This window comes from Varanus komodoensis, unplaced genomic scaffold (genome assembly GCF_004798865.1).
Source record: "Varanus komodoensis strain SLA01 unplaced genomic scaffold, ASM479886v1 scaffold8, whole genome shotgun sequence".
NCBI classification, from domain to species: Eukaryota; Metazoa; Chordata; class Lepidosauria; order Squamata; family Varanidae; genus Varanus; species Varanus komodoensis.
In genome coordinates, this window is record NW_025336481.1 from 16,208,294 (window position 1) to 16,223,812 (window position 15,519).

The 15,519-nt window shown below is 40.5% G+C and overlaps 1 protein-coding gene across 5 annotated transcripts in view; it reads left to right on the plus strand.

Moving 5' to 3' along the window:
* NFATC2 (nuclear factor of activated T cells 2) overlaps positions 1 to 14,422 on the plus strand; it is a 163,780-nt gene extending 149,358 nt beyond the window's left edge. For all 5 annotated transcript variants that reach the window (XM_044455310.1, XM_044455311.1, XM_044455309.1 and 2 more), the window contains one exon: positions 5,980 to 14,422. In XM_044455310.1, coding sequence (XP_044311245.1) covers positions 5,980 to 6,035 — 56 coding nt within the window. In that variant the 3' untranslated portion in view covers positions 6,036 to 14,422. The remainder of the gene's footprint in view (positions 1 to 5,979) is intronic.
* Positions 14,423 to 15,519: the final 1,097 nt, after the last annotated feature.

Here is a 15,519-nt window from a genome sequence, read left to right on the forward strand (position 1 = left end):
ACACAACTATATGTTTTATGTAATGTTTTCATTTGCAGTTCCTGCCAAAAGGATTTGCAAACATTAACAAGTACTTAGTTTGCTGATGAAAATTAGACCCCACCAATGAGTTAACCACATTTGAATTGATTGCTCTACCCGCTCTGATTTAAATTTTTGGTCTGAGTTGCATTGTGTTGCTGCTGCTGTTGCTGTTGCTGTTGCTGTTGAAAGGGCCCACACTTCATTGTGACACTGACGTCTGAAGTGATGCTGGCACCATAATTCCAATTACCTAACAATTGCATCAGGATGTAACATGGGCCCCAAGCACAGTAACACACCAGTGTGCAGCTTATTAGTCAGTCACACCCGCAGGCACTCGGGTTTAGATAAGTGTGCTGCCAATCATATGCTGGAGATTAGGATGTGCTTAAACCTGAACTTTCAAAAGCTTCATTCTGTAGGTGTCAGTTCTTGGTGGGGTCTGGGGAAAGTAACTCGGAGAAGTAACAAAAGTAATGCTTAACAGTGGTTCTCTACAGCTTTATGTATTTTCATCCAATCAACCACAAAGCTCCTTGTCAGACTTTCAGCCCAACTCCATATTGCCACTTTCCTGATCCAGTCACCTCTACAGATGAGCTGCTTGGGGCTATGACCAACCATGGTTGACTGCTGAAGGCAGTGGCTCAATTAATTCTGCACGTTACAGCTATTCTGTTGTCTCTTGGTTAACTGAGAGTATTGGTGTTGCAGAGCAGTGCTAGAAAACAATCACAAATAGACATATCCTTGATCTTCTACAGAACACAGAAGATGCCTACCCAGACATCTGCCAGTCCAACAGGGTCCATAAATTCTGTGACGTGCTGTAACAAAGGTTATGACACCTCCAGTCTGCAATCCTAAGCATGCTTACTAGGAAACAGCAAGCTCCACTCAATGGGGACTTGCTTCCCAGAAAGCATATTGAGGATTGTGCTGGTGCCTTTTAGACAAGTTCACAGTAATATCACTGATATTTGCAAGGGAGAGGAGATGTTATCCTCCTTTTAGCACATTCCTTGTCAACAGCTGTGCTCTTGATCTAGTGCATTTGTGCCACTTCTGTAGAAGTAAGTTTTCCCATTAATTTCAATGTCAGGAGGAGCTCTGCACATACATAGAGGTCTGTGCATGTACATACACACACGCACACACATATAATCAGAGACTTCCACTGAGTTCATCTAGAACCCTTCTCCTTGACAACTTATGTGTGTAAGGATTCTTTATTGGAATGCCAAGATGGTAAAAGTGGTGCTATGAAGAAGCATCCAGTTATAATGGTTTCCATTTCTAATCTGAAGTGGTACAGGTCTATCACCTCAGTAGGCTTTTACTTTCGCATGCCGTTGTGCAGAATTGCATCTTGTAGTTATAGTCAAAAAGAAATTGGACGTGACTAAAGCCCATTGAAACCAAAGAAGGTTGATTCCCATTAATTTCCCTCGGACTTTGGAGCAGTACTCCAGCCTTGTATTTAAGGAGTGGCCAGGTCATCATAGGTGACTAGGAATTTCATATAGGCGAGTGCATGGAATTCCATACAGGTGACTGAGTGAGCTGGTGGGGGAAGGAGGACTCGCCATCTTTTCTTCCATGACCAGCAGAGAAATCAAGCAAGCTGGTAAAAGAGGGTCAAACCCTTCCTTTAAACAGAGTCTAGGAGCCTGTATGGAAAGGTGGTGACAGGGGAGGCTTCTGCAGCAAGCCTCTTCATGGGCTAGCATACAGTTTTTGGCTACTAACACTTTTTGTGGGCTTATTTACAAGGCTGTGCTACTCTGAAATTGTGCTTCATGCTATTCCCAAAAGCACTTGCCTCAGTAAGATTCATAAGGATATTTCAGTCTTGTTTTTAATCCACTAGGGGTTTTCTTCACTCAGATTTAAACTGTTCATCCCAGCCAGCCATTTCCTCCTCCCTGCACACACATACACTTTTCTCTTTTCTTTTTTGGCTTGTCATGGTGCATTCTAACAGGAAAATGTCACATTTCCAAGCAGGTTGATTTTATTAAATAAAAGGAAATGTCCCCACAATGCAGGGCTTTTTGTTCTCTCGCTATACTTAAGTATGTGAAAAAATGTGTTGATAAATAAACCACCCTGCAGCTTCATCCTACTTGTTTACAGAAAGGAAATGACCCTCCACTCCCTCATTAGGGTTGGTGCCCACCTCTTTTTACCTAACTGCTATTTTTAGCACTCGAGAGACTGAAAAATTTCCATTGAAGATCTGCTCTTCTCATTTCCTGGGTAGAGAAAACAGGAAGCCTTTTTAAAACGTTTCAGCCTTCAGTTTTCTCATGAAACTAGATCAATTTCACCTCCCTCTGGCTGCTTCCTTACACTGCAGCAGTCCAGGAAGGCAGCAGATGTGCTAGCAAATGCAGTTTGTCAAGGCTGCTGTCCTTTTAAAGACACAAGAAAGCAGGTTCCCAGATGCTCACGCAGAGCGAGGTTAAGCCTGATTAAGTCCTGAATCCAGGAGGGCTGTAAAGTGTGTCTTGGACTGTAATCATGATAGGATATGGCGCACTGATTCTGTTTGCAACACAGTGCCACTGTGCAATTGTTCAGAAGCCCAGAGAGTTAAGGGGGAGCAAATTGGACAAGACTGTGGTTTAGTACATCCATTCAGTGGAGTGTACTGGTTAGGTTGTTGGATTGGGACTTGAGAAACCCACTTGGCCATAAAGCTCTCGGGGTGGCTTTGGGCTAGTGTCTGTCTGTCCAGGTTGTTGTCAAGACAGAATGGAGAACAGCAGGGTAAGACTTATGTAAGCTGCCTCAGGTTCCTTTCAGGGAATAGGGTAGAATATAAATATACCAAATTAATAAACATTTGCACACCTTTATAGGGCAGGGAGAGCACGTTGTGTTCCTACAGGTATTTTGGTTGAGAACTCCCATTTATTATGCTGCCCGGGGCTGATGGGTGTTGAAAGCTAAAACCTCGGTGGGGTAATGAGTTGTCAGCCTTGTTACACACACTGGAGTCCATGGTTCTTTTTATTGAACTATTGCCAATTTCCCCATGCATGCTTCCAGTTGTGAAATGTGCACCAGGTCCTTACTGCAGTTCTTTTAGAGCTTTTTGTGGGGGGCAAATTGACAGTCCTTTAGTAATATGCCATGGTGTAGTGTGGAGACTCCCCACCCTCCACAAAATTTTTAAGCAGTAACAACAAAGTAAAAACTAGTAATATGCCACAATCACAAAGTTGGAATGCAAATGTTGTATTAATTTATAGTCATAACTTGGAATATAATTGGTCAATAGCATGACCGAGCAAACAGTAGTCAATGTCAGTTTCAGAGTTTATTAATATTGCAGAATGAAACCTGAGCTTGGTGTAGTAGCTGAGGTTGGGGGTGGTATGGAGGTCCTAAACATTTGAGAATGTCATGGAACTGAAGGGTTCCATGGAGCCCTGACTGAAAAATGCTGCTTTGGACTACGCTTCCCTCAGTTGGTGCCTTCCTGATGGAGCTGCAGTTCCATAAATCTGGAGAGTGCCAAGCTGGGGAGAGCTGCTTTAGTCAGAAACAAGAAAAACACCCTGAAGACCTGCTTACACACTAGCTGCATTGAAATACACTGCTAATCCTGCCTTTTGGAGAATTCTGCCTTGTTGCTCACAAATAGCATGCTTGTGCATTCTGCCAGTCGTCCCTACTTGGTTGCTTTTGACAGCAAGAGCAGCTACTAACCAGAAACTAGCATGGAAGGAAACTTTTCTCAGTGTAATCAGACCCCTAACAAATCAGACTCTGTAGCCAGGGCTCGAGGGTGTTTGCCCTGCTAAACTAACGTTGTGTTTTTGAGGATCTGGGGAAAGGACCAGATAGAGGGGAGGACAATTTGTCCCTACCCTTGCACTTCAAGGTGCTGTTTTCTTCTGTTTTTCTTGTTGTTCTAAATTTTCTTATTTTTCATTAGTTGTATATCCTGTTCTGATATTTTTCATATAGTTTTGACTTTTACATGTGCTGTGATTTCTGTGAGCAATTGGAAGATATGCATAAAGACCAGGGGTGGCGCACAGAGACTGCATAGAAAGCATCACTGGAAGGGGAAAATGCACATTGCCACTTATTTTGAGAAATTACTGAAGGATTGCGGGGTTTTTTTGGTACAGCACTTCGGTAGTTCTTGCAGTCACCTCAGGTGTGTAATACGTGACTGGGCAATGCATGCACAAGCCATCTGCTCAACAAAATTCACTTGTGCATCTTTCCCAACAACACTTTGCATATTGATCAGGGAACGCAGAAAAAAATCTGCTCATGCTAGAAATAAAATAATGCTCTCTGTTTCCTACTTTGATTCTTTTCTTCCATCTGAAGTCTGAAAGCAAAGGCCTGGTGCCAAATATGTCAATGGAATTTTGGAAATGCTGACTGTGGTGGATTTTTTTATTCATAATAAAATTGTGAATATCTGTGGTATCTTTATTAGCTTCTTTTCATGCCAGGGAGGAACACCCAGTCACTGGTAGCCCCACATTTATTCCTCAACTGTTAGAAAAAGTTCTGGTTTTGGAAATGGCCTCAGGGCTCAACATCCTGACAACTCACCTGATGTGGTTTGTTTGTTTGTTTATTTGAAGAAATGTTTACTGCTGCAAAGCAGGCTTGTCAATGTCAGAACAAAGGGGTGGTCCTATGCTCTCATTTACAAGGGTCATTTCTCTATCTGAACAGCTGACCAGTCCAAGTCTGGTTCATATATATATGAAGGGAAAGCAGGAGTCTGGAAGTTGCCTGTCAGACAGGTAGCATCTGGTACCCTGGTCACAGTCTTTCCCACTCTGGTGAGATATACTGTATCCATGTCAAGTGCTAAATATGCATCTATGCATATAAATTAGTACTTGCACTTTTTCTGCTCATAGCTATTCTCTTTTACCCTCTTGGTTGGTGATACATAGGTGGCTATGCTAGGAGTCAGTGCCTAGTGGAATCTCTAAAAGGGACCTGGCAAGGTTTGTAGTGGTCAGTAGACAGGGAGGGATTACAGTGCTGGGTATAGGTCCTGTACGAGATCTCTGGGTACAGATTTCACCCGTGCTTGGCCCAGACTTTAAGTGACTATTGCTTAGGAATAAGGGTCATAGCAATATATTCTAAGGCATTGTAAATGGGATTAACAGCTCTCAAAGAATGGCTACTGTTTCCAGCATCCGTGGGCAAGCTTGGTTGCTTAGTCTTGGCAATGGATGCTTTTAAATTAAGGTTCATGCAATATTTCATGATGCAGCATTTCTGAATCACCTTTAACAGCAATCCTTGACCACACTGCTGAGAGACATTTTGAGCCCTTCCCCAATTTAACAAGAGCCTCAATCCATTGGCAAGTTCTCCTGTGCAGCACCTTTTGAAATGAATTGGGACTGCACAGTAATGCAGGGGGATTTCACTTTAAGGAACAGATTTGCCTTTGTGGTACCCAGGATGTCTTCGACAACAGCCATCTCTGTGCAGAAGCACATCTACTTTGCCCTAACACCTAAATTGAGACTAGGTAATCCAACAGCATTATACCTGCATTGAGCTTTTATTTATATATGATTCTGCAATGGTGCATTGTTAGATCCCATTGCCTGTTTTTAGTCAACCTTTCTTCCCAGGAGTTCTGGGAAAATGTATGTGGTTCTCTTCCCTCTACACACATGCACACACATTATTGTTGTGATAATCCCATGAGCTAAGTTACACTGAAAGACATGGATGGACCTAAAGCCACTGCATGAGCTTCACAGCTGTACTTAATGGCATAGATTGGGACCCAGGTTTTTCTCATGCTAGCCTAACCTCCTAACTAGTACATCACACGGGCTTTCTGAATTGGCTTTAACAGCAAAACACACTCAAGACATCATTTTGAGTTCCCTTGCATCCCCTGCTTCTCTTTCCTCCCTTTAATCTCCTTCCTCTTTTCCTTCACAGTTAACGAAATTATCAGGAAAGAGTTTTCTGGACTCCCTGCCAGAAGTCAGACATAGAAGAAGAGATTTGCAAGACAACTTTTACTGAATGCCTCCGTAGCTGACCTCTTAGATTCTTCTCCTGCCCTGTCAGCCTCCTGCTTCCTTAACTGATCATCTCAAGGCACCGGTTCAACACCAGGAACAATGCACTGGCATCAAACTGACAGCTTTGACTAAGCCATTCGGCACCTCTCCCTGTAAACATCAAAAAGAACACTCTTCCTTTTGTCCAAAGATCATGTTGTTCTCATGTAGCAATGTGTGTATCTGACACAACTGATTAATACAACTACAGAGACATACACACACACAGTGGAAAGAGCTATTCAACAGAAGAAACCAAGGAGAAGGTATAAGCCCAGAAACCTGTAAAGTAAAGTAGGATTATATGTGTGCCATGTACACCAGATGAATTGCAAAAGTTGCAAAACAATGAGCAACATTTCTGGAATAATGAGATTCACCTGATCACCACTTAATTGATAAGATCGCACATAAACAGACCATATAATGCACAAGTATGAAAAAGCATAAAAACCATAAGGGAACCAATCTATGCATGTAGTATGGCTTTTGTTCCTAACAGAAGTACAGTCATTGCTCTGTAAAGTGATTTAGGGGGTTTCAAAAGCAATTTGCCATGTAGCACAGGAGGGCTGCTGTAATGGAAAAAGGAGAAAAGGCACACTGTGTGGGCACAAGTGCTTGCAAATTTGTAAAGCAGCTCTTGGGACTGTAGCTTTACCATACTGTTGCTTGGATCTCAGAATGCACTGAAGCCATGTATTAATTGCTTTGCACTAGAAAGAAAACTAAAGCACAGTCCAGCCAGAAAAAGAATGCTGAAGGCCCATTAATTTCAGTGGAAAAGATCTGATTGTTTAAAGCATCATTTACTTGGGACTTGGCTGGAGTGTGCTCCAATTTTCTATTAATACCTTGGATTCAGTACTCAAAAGGACCAAACCAATATTTCTTTAAGTCCCAGCCTTATAAATGTTCTTCATATGTTTTAATTATCTCAACCTAAAAGAAAATTGCACCCATATTTTTACAGTGGGATGTCTGTAAATCCATTGCATCTCAAAATTAACAGTAGAAATCACAGGTTAACCTAAAACATGCCACAATTTTATTCGTAGGAAATGTGTGACTTAATGGGCTGAACCATGAATGGATTCCTGCCCAGGTGTTCATTAACAGTGGTGGATTTTTTTTTTCCAACGAAGAATGTTTAAATTTCCTAGGAAGGATTATTACTGATGTGTGCTCAGCATGCAGATCGGTTTCTCTAATATTTCTGTTATAAGGAGATTCCACAGCATTTTGGGACTCCCTTGCACCCCTTGTATTTTAGCCAATCTGCTTTCTCAGCTACTTATTCTAGCACAATATTGGAAACCAAGAGTTAGTGTGCACACTTAGGACAGCCACGTGGTACAGAATTCCTGGAACCTCATCCTTTTTGACTGTAGATTTCGATTTTGAATGTTTCTCCACAACATTTCCCTGCCCGTGGATAAAGGGTATGTCAGCAGAAGGATGCTACGAGAGTCTGATAGCTTTTATTTTGTTTTTGCTTCAAACAGTGGGGCATTTGAACATGCTGTTTCCCATAAGCAGAATGAGATTCCAGTCCCAAGAATTCTGTACCACATGATTTAGCTGCATGTGTAGATTGAATCAAATACTTTCAGTCAAATAGAGCTGCTTAAAGCATTGTAAAATTACTGACTAGTTGCATCCAGATTAATGCTGGATCAAATCGCTGGGGGAAGTGGACTTTGTTGTTCCCTCTTTCTCATGGCAGTCTCTGCAGCTTCCTGAGGATACCATACTGATGAATGAGGCAAGTTGTGGTATAGAATACCCCCAAAAATCTTGCACGGGAAGCTTCAGCAAGCAGGACCCTTCCTCTTATAGGGGGAAGATCCAACCTAAACAGTTGGATTCTCCCCACAATTCTTGAGGTACAGAAGAGAAGGAAGTATCTGGTCAAATTCTCTGGCCACCGAAACAGTATTCAGAAGGAAGACAAGTAACTACAGTCCATAGCTCCATTTCTAATTTTCGATTGTTCCAACTCAGTGGATTTGTAGTGGCCTTCTCAGCAACTTCCTTTTCATACTGTGGGACTTGTGTTTCCCAGCATGCCAATGTGTATAGGGGCACAGAAAGGGGGACCACTTCATCTGCATGGATACATTTGTGCATTACTGGTAATAGCTAGATTTCGAAAGTTAGATGAGCAAGTTGTAAGTAAACAGACCTTTGCAAAATTTGATAAGAGTTAAATTTCCCATCAAAGGCTTTTACATTTGATCAAGTTGATCTGCTTTTAGAGTGATATCGCACAGAAGCTTTGTTCTTGGGATGTAGGAACAAAATGAAAACTCGTTTTGGCAAGTCAATTTCATATGCCAAACTAGCAAGGGAGAATGCTTTCAGAGAGTCTGCCACTGAAAAAAGGCAAGCCCTGCCTCCAGAGTCAAGTATGTAGCATTTCACCAGCTTAAAACGCCGTACTGGCAGCTTTGTGTGACTCAGATCCTTGCCCATCATTACATCAGCTAAGCATAATTCCTGATACATAGTTAGAATATATGGTGCCGGTGACTATGAATCACAGTTGAAGTTAATGTGGGTAATACCAGAAATCTGTAGTTAATCTCATGCTCTCTTCTTTGCAATACGACAGTTTTCCTGACTTTGTAAAAAAATAGAAAAAGAAAAAAAGCTATATATGGAAAATGAAATATATTGTTGCATACAGCAGGATAATATAAGGGCTAATAATAACATTATAACAGAAAAGTAGTAAATAAGCATTTTGCTAACATGATATCAGGAGCTTTAAGAATTCTTATGAAAATTTATCAAAGTGAAGGACTTGTCTGAGGAAGGTGAAGTCAACAAACATCTCTGCTCATCTGCTCATTTATATTTAAATATTACCATGACAGAACAGTTAAAACTCAGGGGAAGGTCGACACAACTTTAGGCTGTCTCTACAAAAGTAATGCATTTCCTCACAAGCTTAAAAAGGGGCATTTTCCAGGCAATGAAACAGTTGCCTGCCCATTCTTTTCATGTATGTTAAACAGGCTTGATGGTAGGATTGCAACCTAGAGAGTTTCCCTTTATCTATAAATCCTTATAAATCCTTTTACCTTTAAAGCTGACTTGGAAGATAGGACAGTCATGACTTCTGCCATCCACTTCCCACCACCACTGTCTTTTCCCCACACTTTCCCCTGCTTGGCATTAGATGGAGGACTCCAAGAAGACCTCAGAGTAGATGAGGGAAGGCAGGAGAGAATGAAAAGACAGGGACAGAAAAAGGCAGAAGCAGATATAAATATTTTAAACGACCCAGAGATCTTCAGCTATAGGGGAATTCCCCAGGTTGCAAACTAGAAATCTGACTGGAGGCTAGGACCGATGATTCTCAATTTCACTTGAAATTATCCTTTGAAATCAATTATGCAATATTCATTTCAGCAACAGGCCCCTGTCTTGCTATATAAAGTACATCTTGGGGTCATTTTCATATGGAGTAATATATTAGAAAAACATCCTGTTGTTTTGACCTTTTTCTTTTCTTTTTCCTTTATAGCCATTGTTGTTCTTCACTTTTAAAAAGTTGTTTCTTTTGACTTGTTATAGATAAGCCAACATAGCATGCTGAAAAATGTAAAGATGTAGTGCAACTTAGGCATAGCACTAAGCACCAAAAACAACAGCAACATAAACCAAACCCTTGGGAACTTTATAGTGCTTTTGGACGTTCATGTTGAATAAGCCAAAAGGGACATGTACACTTGTGATCAAGTTTATACAGTAAGAGGACTAGACTGCATATTTAGTAGGTGACGTTTCAAAAGGAAATTTGGTATGGTGGTTTGCTGTTTGAGACAGACAAGCACAAAGCTCCCTTGGAAAAGCAGAACTAGTTATTTATTTATTTGGATCCCACCCAATATTTATTGGGCACTTAAAAAAGGAAATATTGCAAAATGACTAAATGACAATAACAGATATGACACTACCTATAATTTTACAGTCTACTCTTGTATTCCCAAACTGCTTATTTCTAGGGAAGCCCCAGTTACCAAACATGCTTGAGGTTTACATTTGAATTCTCCAAAGATTATACCTAAGTTCCAAAATAAGTGCAGCTACAAGTCAACTTTAATCCAAGGATTCTGACTCTTGATTTTTAGATGATGGAGTTTGATCATCTTTGCTCTGTTTCACTTTAAAATTACCTGTTGAAAGTGCTACATTAAAATCACATTTCCATTCAAGCAGGGCAGCTTAATGTTTGGTTTGCCCTGTTTTCAAAGATCTTGGGTCCCTACTCTTTCCTTTTCTCTCACCATCAGGTCCATGCCTCCTTTTCTCTTTACTGAACATGCTGCCTCTGAAGAATTCATAGCTTGGTCTGCATTCTTGTAGGGGCATCCTGTCAGTGTATCATTGCTTGGGAACATAATTCCCAAGTAGGTGACAAGCCCAGAACTTCAGCACCTGCTGATGCAATCATTTGATTAACTGTTCTCATGAACTTTGTCTTTAAAAATACAGAAACATAAAATGCCATCACAATGTCCTTTACTCTCACTACCATGTCCCATGAAGATGAAAGACCAATGAATTATAGTCCTATTAGTTTGTTTAGTGCTTCCTTGGAAAGAAATGAGAAGGAGATTCCTAGGTACAGTGCAAAGTCCTCCTTTCTGGCTGGGTTATAATTTCATATAATACATGTATAGTATAGACTTCATGTTAAGAAAACTATAAAGAAAAGGAAGGCTGGCTATGTGAAAGCAAAATATCTCACTGTAACTGCTTTCGAATATTTTGCAATTGTTTGTTAGTAGCAAAGCCTTAACCCGAGGTGTGTGTGTGTGTGTGTGTGTGTGTGTGTATTTCTGAAACAAAGAAGTTCTTTTAGAAGCAGTTACATAAATCTCTCTCTTTATGCTAGTCTAAGGCAGCAGCATAGGCAAATCTGAAATCATCCATGTACTAAATTATTGTCATCGTTGTTTTGTTGTTGTTGTTATTGGTTCTGCAATAGTATTACAGTATTAATGTTTGTAATGTTGAAGCAAGGCTTTTGCAGGGACCGGGGACAGGTCTAGGGTAATATCAGGTTCACCTTGGACAAGTTAATTGCCTTGTATGAGTAATTTGTTCTCAGCTTATCTGGAAGACAGCCATAGCTGCATATGAGGAAATTCTGTCTTTCCTCGGTTATCTGAATCTTTCACTACAGTGCCTTCCTGCCATTGTACCAAAAGTCCTTCCACGGCATTGTCTGTAGGGTGAAAAACTAATGCATTTTCCATCAATGTTATACTGTGCTAAAATATAAGCAACATCTTGTAATCCAAAGATCATCTCTCTCTCTCTCTCTCCCCCCCTCCCCCTGCTTTTTTTCTTCAACTTCCACTTTTCTATCACAGCTTTGCAAATTGCAGGATGAGCTCTATAAACTTTTGCACCAAATAGACAATATAGAGAAAATGAAACCATCCATCTTAACATGTAAACAATCAGAGGGTATTTGGACAGAAGGCTGATGTTAGGAAGGGTCTTTCCTCATTTTTGAAAGTATCTTGGAAGTAGAGAATGTTAAAGGTGAACCAGCGTGAAGGAAATTTGTAATTGAAATGGTCACATTTTAATTACAAAGTAACTCTTTCTTCCCTTTTACTTCTATTTTGTTTTGACCATAATAAAATCATCTGGATTTCAGTGGTAATAAGAAGAAGTGTCTGTTGGATGTGTTTGTAGTGGCATAAAGAATGTTGAATAGTCGTGGTTTGCACTCAGTTGATACTGCCTGTAGGCACAATCCAGCCAAAGCAAAGCACTTTTCTCTCTACCTTTTGCTAGATAATATGTTAATGTAATAAATATGTAATATAGATTACACAAAGCCATTGATTCCAGAAAGCAGGAAGGAGTTAATTGTGTGCCTCACTCATCAAGCAGAGTGACTGACACTTGGAAAAATGCTTAGGCTTGACTTGATTGTGCCCCTTGTAAATATGCGTCTTTTCTATTTTCTTGTTGGAATACATTGCATTCTAAATGTAGATTATTTTCAAAGACAGCACTAGGTTATTGTGTTTTTTTAAAAAAGCTGCTTCTTGATTATGTATCTCAAATAGTTCTTGAAATTAGTTAGCACAATGTATTTTGGGGAAAATATATATATTGTACTATAAGATCTTTTTAAAAGAAGAAGTTGTCTACTATGCTTTTTAACTCCCACAGGTAATGTCAGCTTCTCCAGGCTGGTATTTATAAATAGTCAGTTTTGCATTTTTAGCTCCAATTTTAATAAGTGCTCTTACTTGGAAGTACGTACTTTTGAAATCAATGGGTGTGGCACTGCAGAGAACAGGGTGTGAAACAGCTCTGCTGGGGCTCCATGAAGATCCCCAAGCCTGACCACTTGCCCCCACTCATGGCCTTCCAATGAATTAAGCAGGGGATAACAGACCTTCTACAAGGCCCCTTCAATTCTGTGATTCTATGAAATCCTTAAAAGTACTCCCATAGACTCAGAATGTATTTTACCATTTATGGATACATTAGCGGCTATTTGGTATGACCCAGAAATCCATATATCTACATTTACATTTCTGCTTGACTCATTGACATTTTAAGTACAGCATAAAGGAACTATTTGCTCCATTGAATGTTTCACTTGAAATTGCAAATTACCATTATCTGCTTCAGTGACAAATCAATAATCTCTCTTTGCCAGTTATAATTTTGTTTAGCTGTTTCTACTTCCTTGTGTATAATAAGTGTAACAATTAAAAAACAGCAACCTCATTAGTATTTTCAGGTATTGGACAGATTGTAAAATGAAGGTGCTAGCAGCAATTGTACAATCTCATGTAGACCAAAGTGAATGGAATATATAGTCATTATGCCAAATGCCTCAAAATGCCCTTGTGTGTGATCTGTGAGAATCTTGACAATCCTAGCATTCTTTAAAAAAAATAGTTCTTAGTCCTCATTCTTACAAAGATGGGTATCTGATTACAAAAATGCTTAGGAAGGAGAAAAGCAATAGGACAGATACATTGATTGTTTAAACTTTCCAAGATTTTCAAAGTGTTAACTCAGGTCTGTCACATGTGACGATAAAGAGGATCAGAAGTATATTGTAAAACAGCCTGTACAATGGGTGCCTTTCATGTTCAAGAAGAGGATATGCAAATTGTATTCTGCAAGCCACTAATACATACTAATTAGCAATAGCCTTCCAGCTTATGATGAATTTATTCGGATCCTTTACAGATCAAGTTGGCTATTCCTAATATGGGCTGCCATCATATGAGGGACAAGAGTTTGGTTGTGTGCTGCATCAGATTGAAAGCTACGGTTACTGAATTTAATTGAATTTATTTGCACTAATTTGTATGTGTGTTCATCTCAAATCATTCCAAACTTGATCCAGCAGAGCTGGAGGACTTTAGATGATTACTTTCTGTGTCCTCAAACTGCCAGTTATAAATCAAGAATAACTACAGTGAGCACCAAGAAATAAAGTGTAATGACCCGGCTTTTGTTCAGTAGTAGAAGACTCCACAGTTAATGTATACATAACAGATGTTTCCCAGAGTGGAGATGAAGCATTGAGCACTGGGATATCAACAGCTATTAGATATTAACTTTGCACCATTGAAACCAGCTGCTGGAAGCAACCGTGAGGAAAGGCTGTCCTATCCTCGTGAGCTTCCCAGAGAGGGGTTGGCTGATCCAACAAAATAATGGACCAGAAAGCCCTAGGATCTAACCCAGCAGGGCTTTTCTTAAGGGATACCAACGATTTTTATTTCTTACCTGTCTAAGCCAAATGAAAGTGATCAGATTGTATGCTTGGTTTAAAGATGGCTGTCTCCCACTTTCTGCTTGCCTTCAACATTCCCAGATAAAACAATTAAAATGAAACCTCTGTTTTGGCATCATCTGTGGAGGAACAATTCAACATGGAGAAGAAAGACTCTTTGGATTACATGGAAATTGCTATGAGTGTATGTGGGGTGGGGGGAGAGTACCTCCAGGTGCTCCGAGGTAAATATCTAGTCTATATTTGCAGCTAGCCATGTATATGTCCTGCATCATCAACAAAAAGACACCAAACGGAAAGCAGCTTTTTAATTGCTTTTTTATAGTTATGTATTTTAAATAAAACTGCTTGTTCAAAATTTCTGTAGCTTAAAATAAAAAAAAAACTGAATGGGAGCTTGTATCTGTTATAATCCCCCATGTAATGTTTTAATCTCCAGTTTAATTGTGATTTTACTTTTTTTGTAAAATATTTTTATACAGCTTGTATTACTGTAGTCTAGCAATAAATCAAAGGGCAACAACTACTGTATGTGTGTTATTCTCGTGGTCTTGTTGTTGTTAGTCACAAAGTCATGTCCGACCCATCGTGACCCCATGGACAACATTCCTCCAGGCCTTCCTGTCCTCCACCATCCCCCAGAGTCCACTTGTAGTTTTGTGTAATTAGAGAGATGTTGCAGAGGTCTAATGAAATGCCTCCATAAGGATATAGCAGTGGGACTTTGCAATGATCTAATTACTGGGTACATGACAGCCTGACCCAACTGAATCATATACTCATCACGAAGCTGGATCCAAACAGGGTATCTTTAGGACTAGCTTCACTGAACAACCCCTTTGATAACTGTGCTGTGGGGTAATGGTGGGCCAAAGCCACCCGCACCACCCCATAAACTGGTCCACTGGACAGTCCTATTACCTCAAGCACTACTTTCTGTATGCTCCTCTTTCAGCTCTGTGTTGGCAAAGGGGAGGCCAATGGGCAGATGTCAGGAGAGGGCTTGTGGCTCCGGGGTTGCCCGCTGCTTATTCAACCTACAGCTTCCAGCATGATAGCAATGTTCAGCCTTCTGCAGGAAAAAATAGAAGGACTATTACTGTACCAGGGCTTCTTCTGTGAAATGCGAAATTAGCATCAAGGCACGAGCCAAAGATGATTACAAAGATATGATGATAATAACACATATGTATAAGATTAGGACCAGCAGGTAGCTAGCTTACTGCATAAAGAAACTGGGACTGGAGAAGATGAGGAGAACCCTGTGGTAGTGACTTTCGATGGAGGCTGGTGAGGCTACTTCTGAATAAGAAGATAGGGGAAGCTGGGATGGTCCAACATGTGGCCCCCAAGGCCTTGTTCTGCAGCCCTTTTGCTACTCAGAGCCACCCCCCCAGTACTGCCCAGTCTGGATCCCAGCAATGGCACAAACATGATTGCAGTGAGCTCTCCTGAGGCCACCAGCCTGTCCCTCTCTCTCCCTGGGGCATCTACAGATATTTAGAGAGAGTTCCCATACCAATGTGTTCAATGAAGAACAAGGAGCTCCAGCTACACATCGTAGAACAAGGACAGTAGCTCCACATTTGGCCATCTTATCCTGAATTCACTGGCAAAATG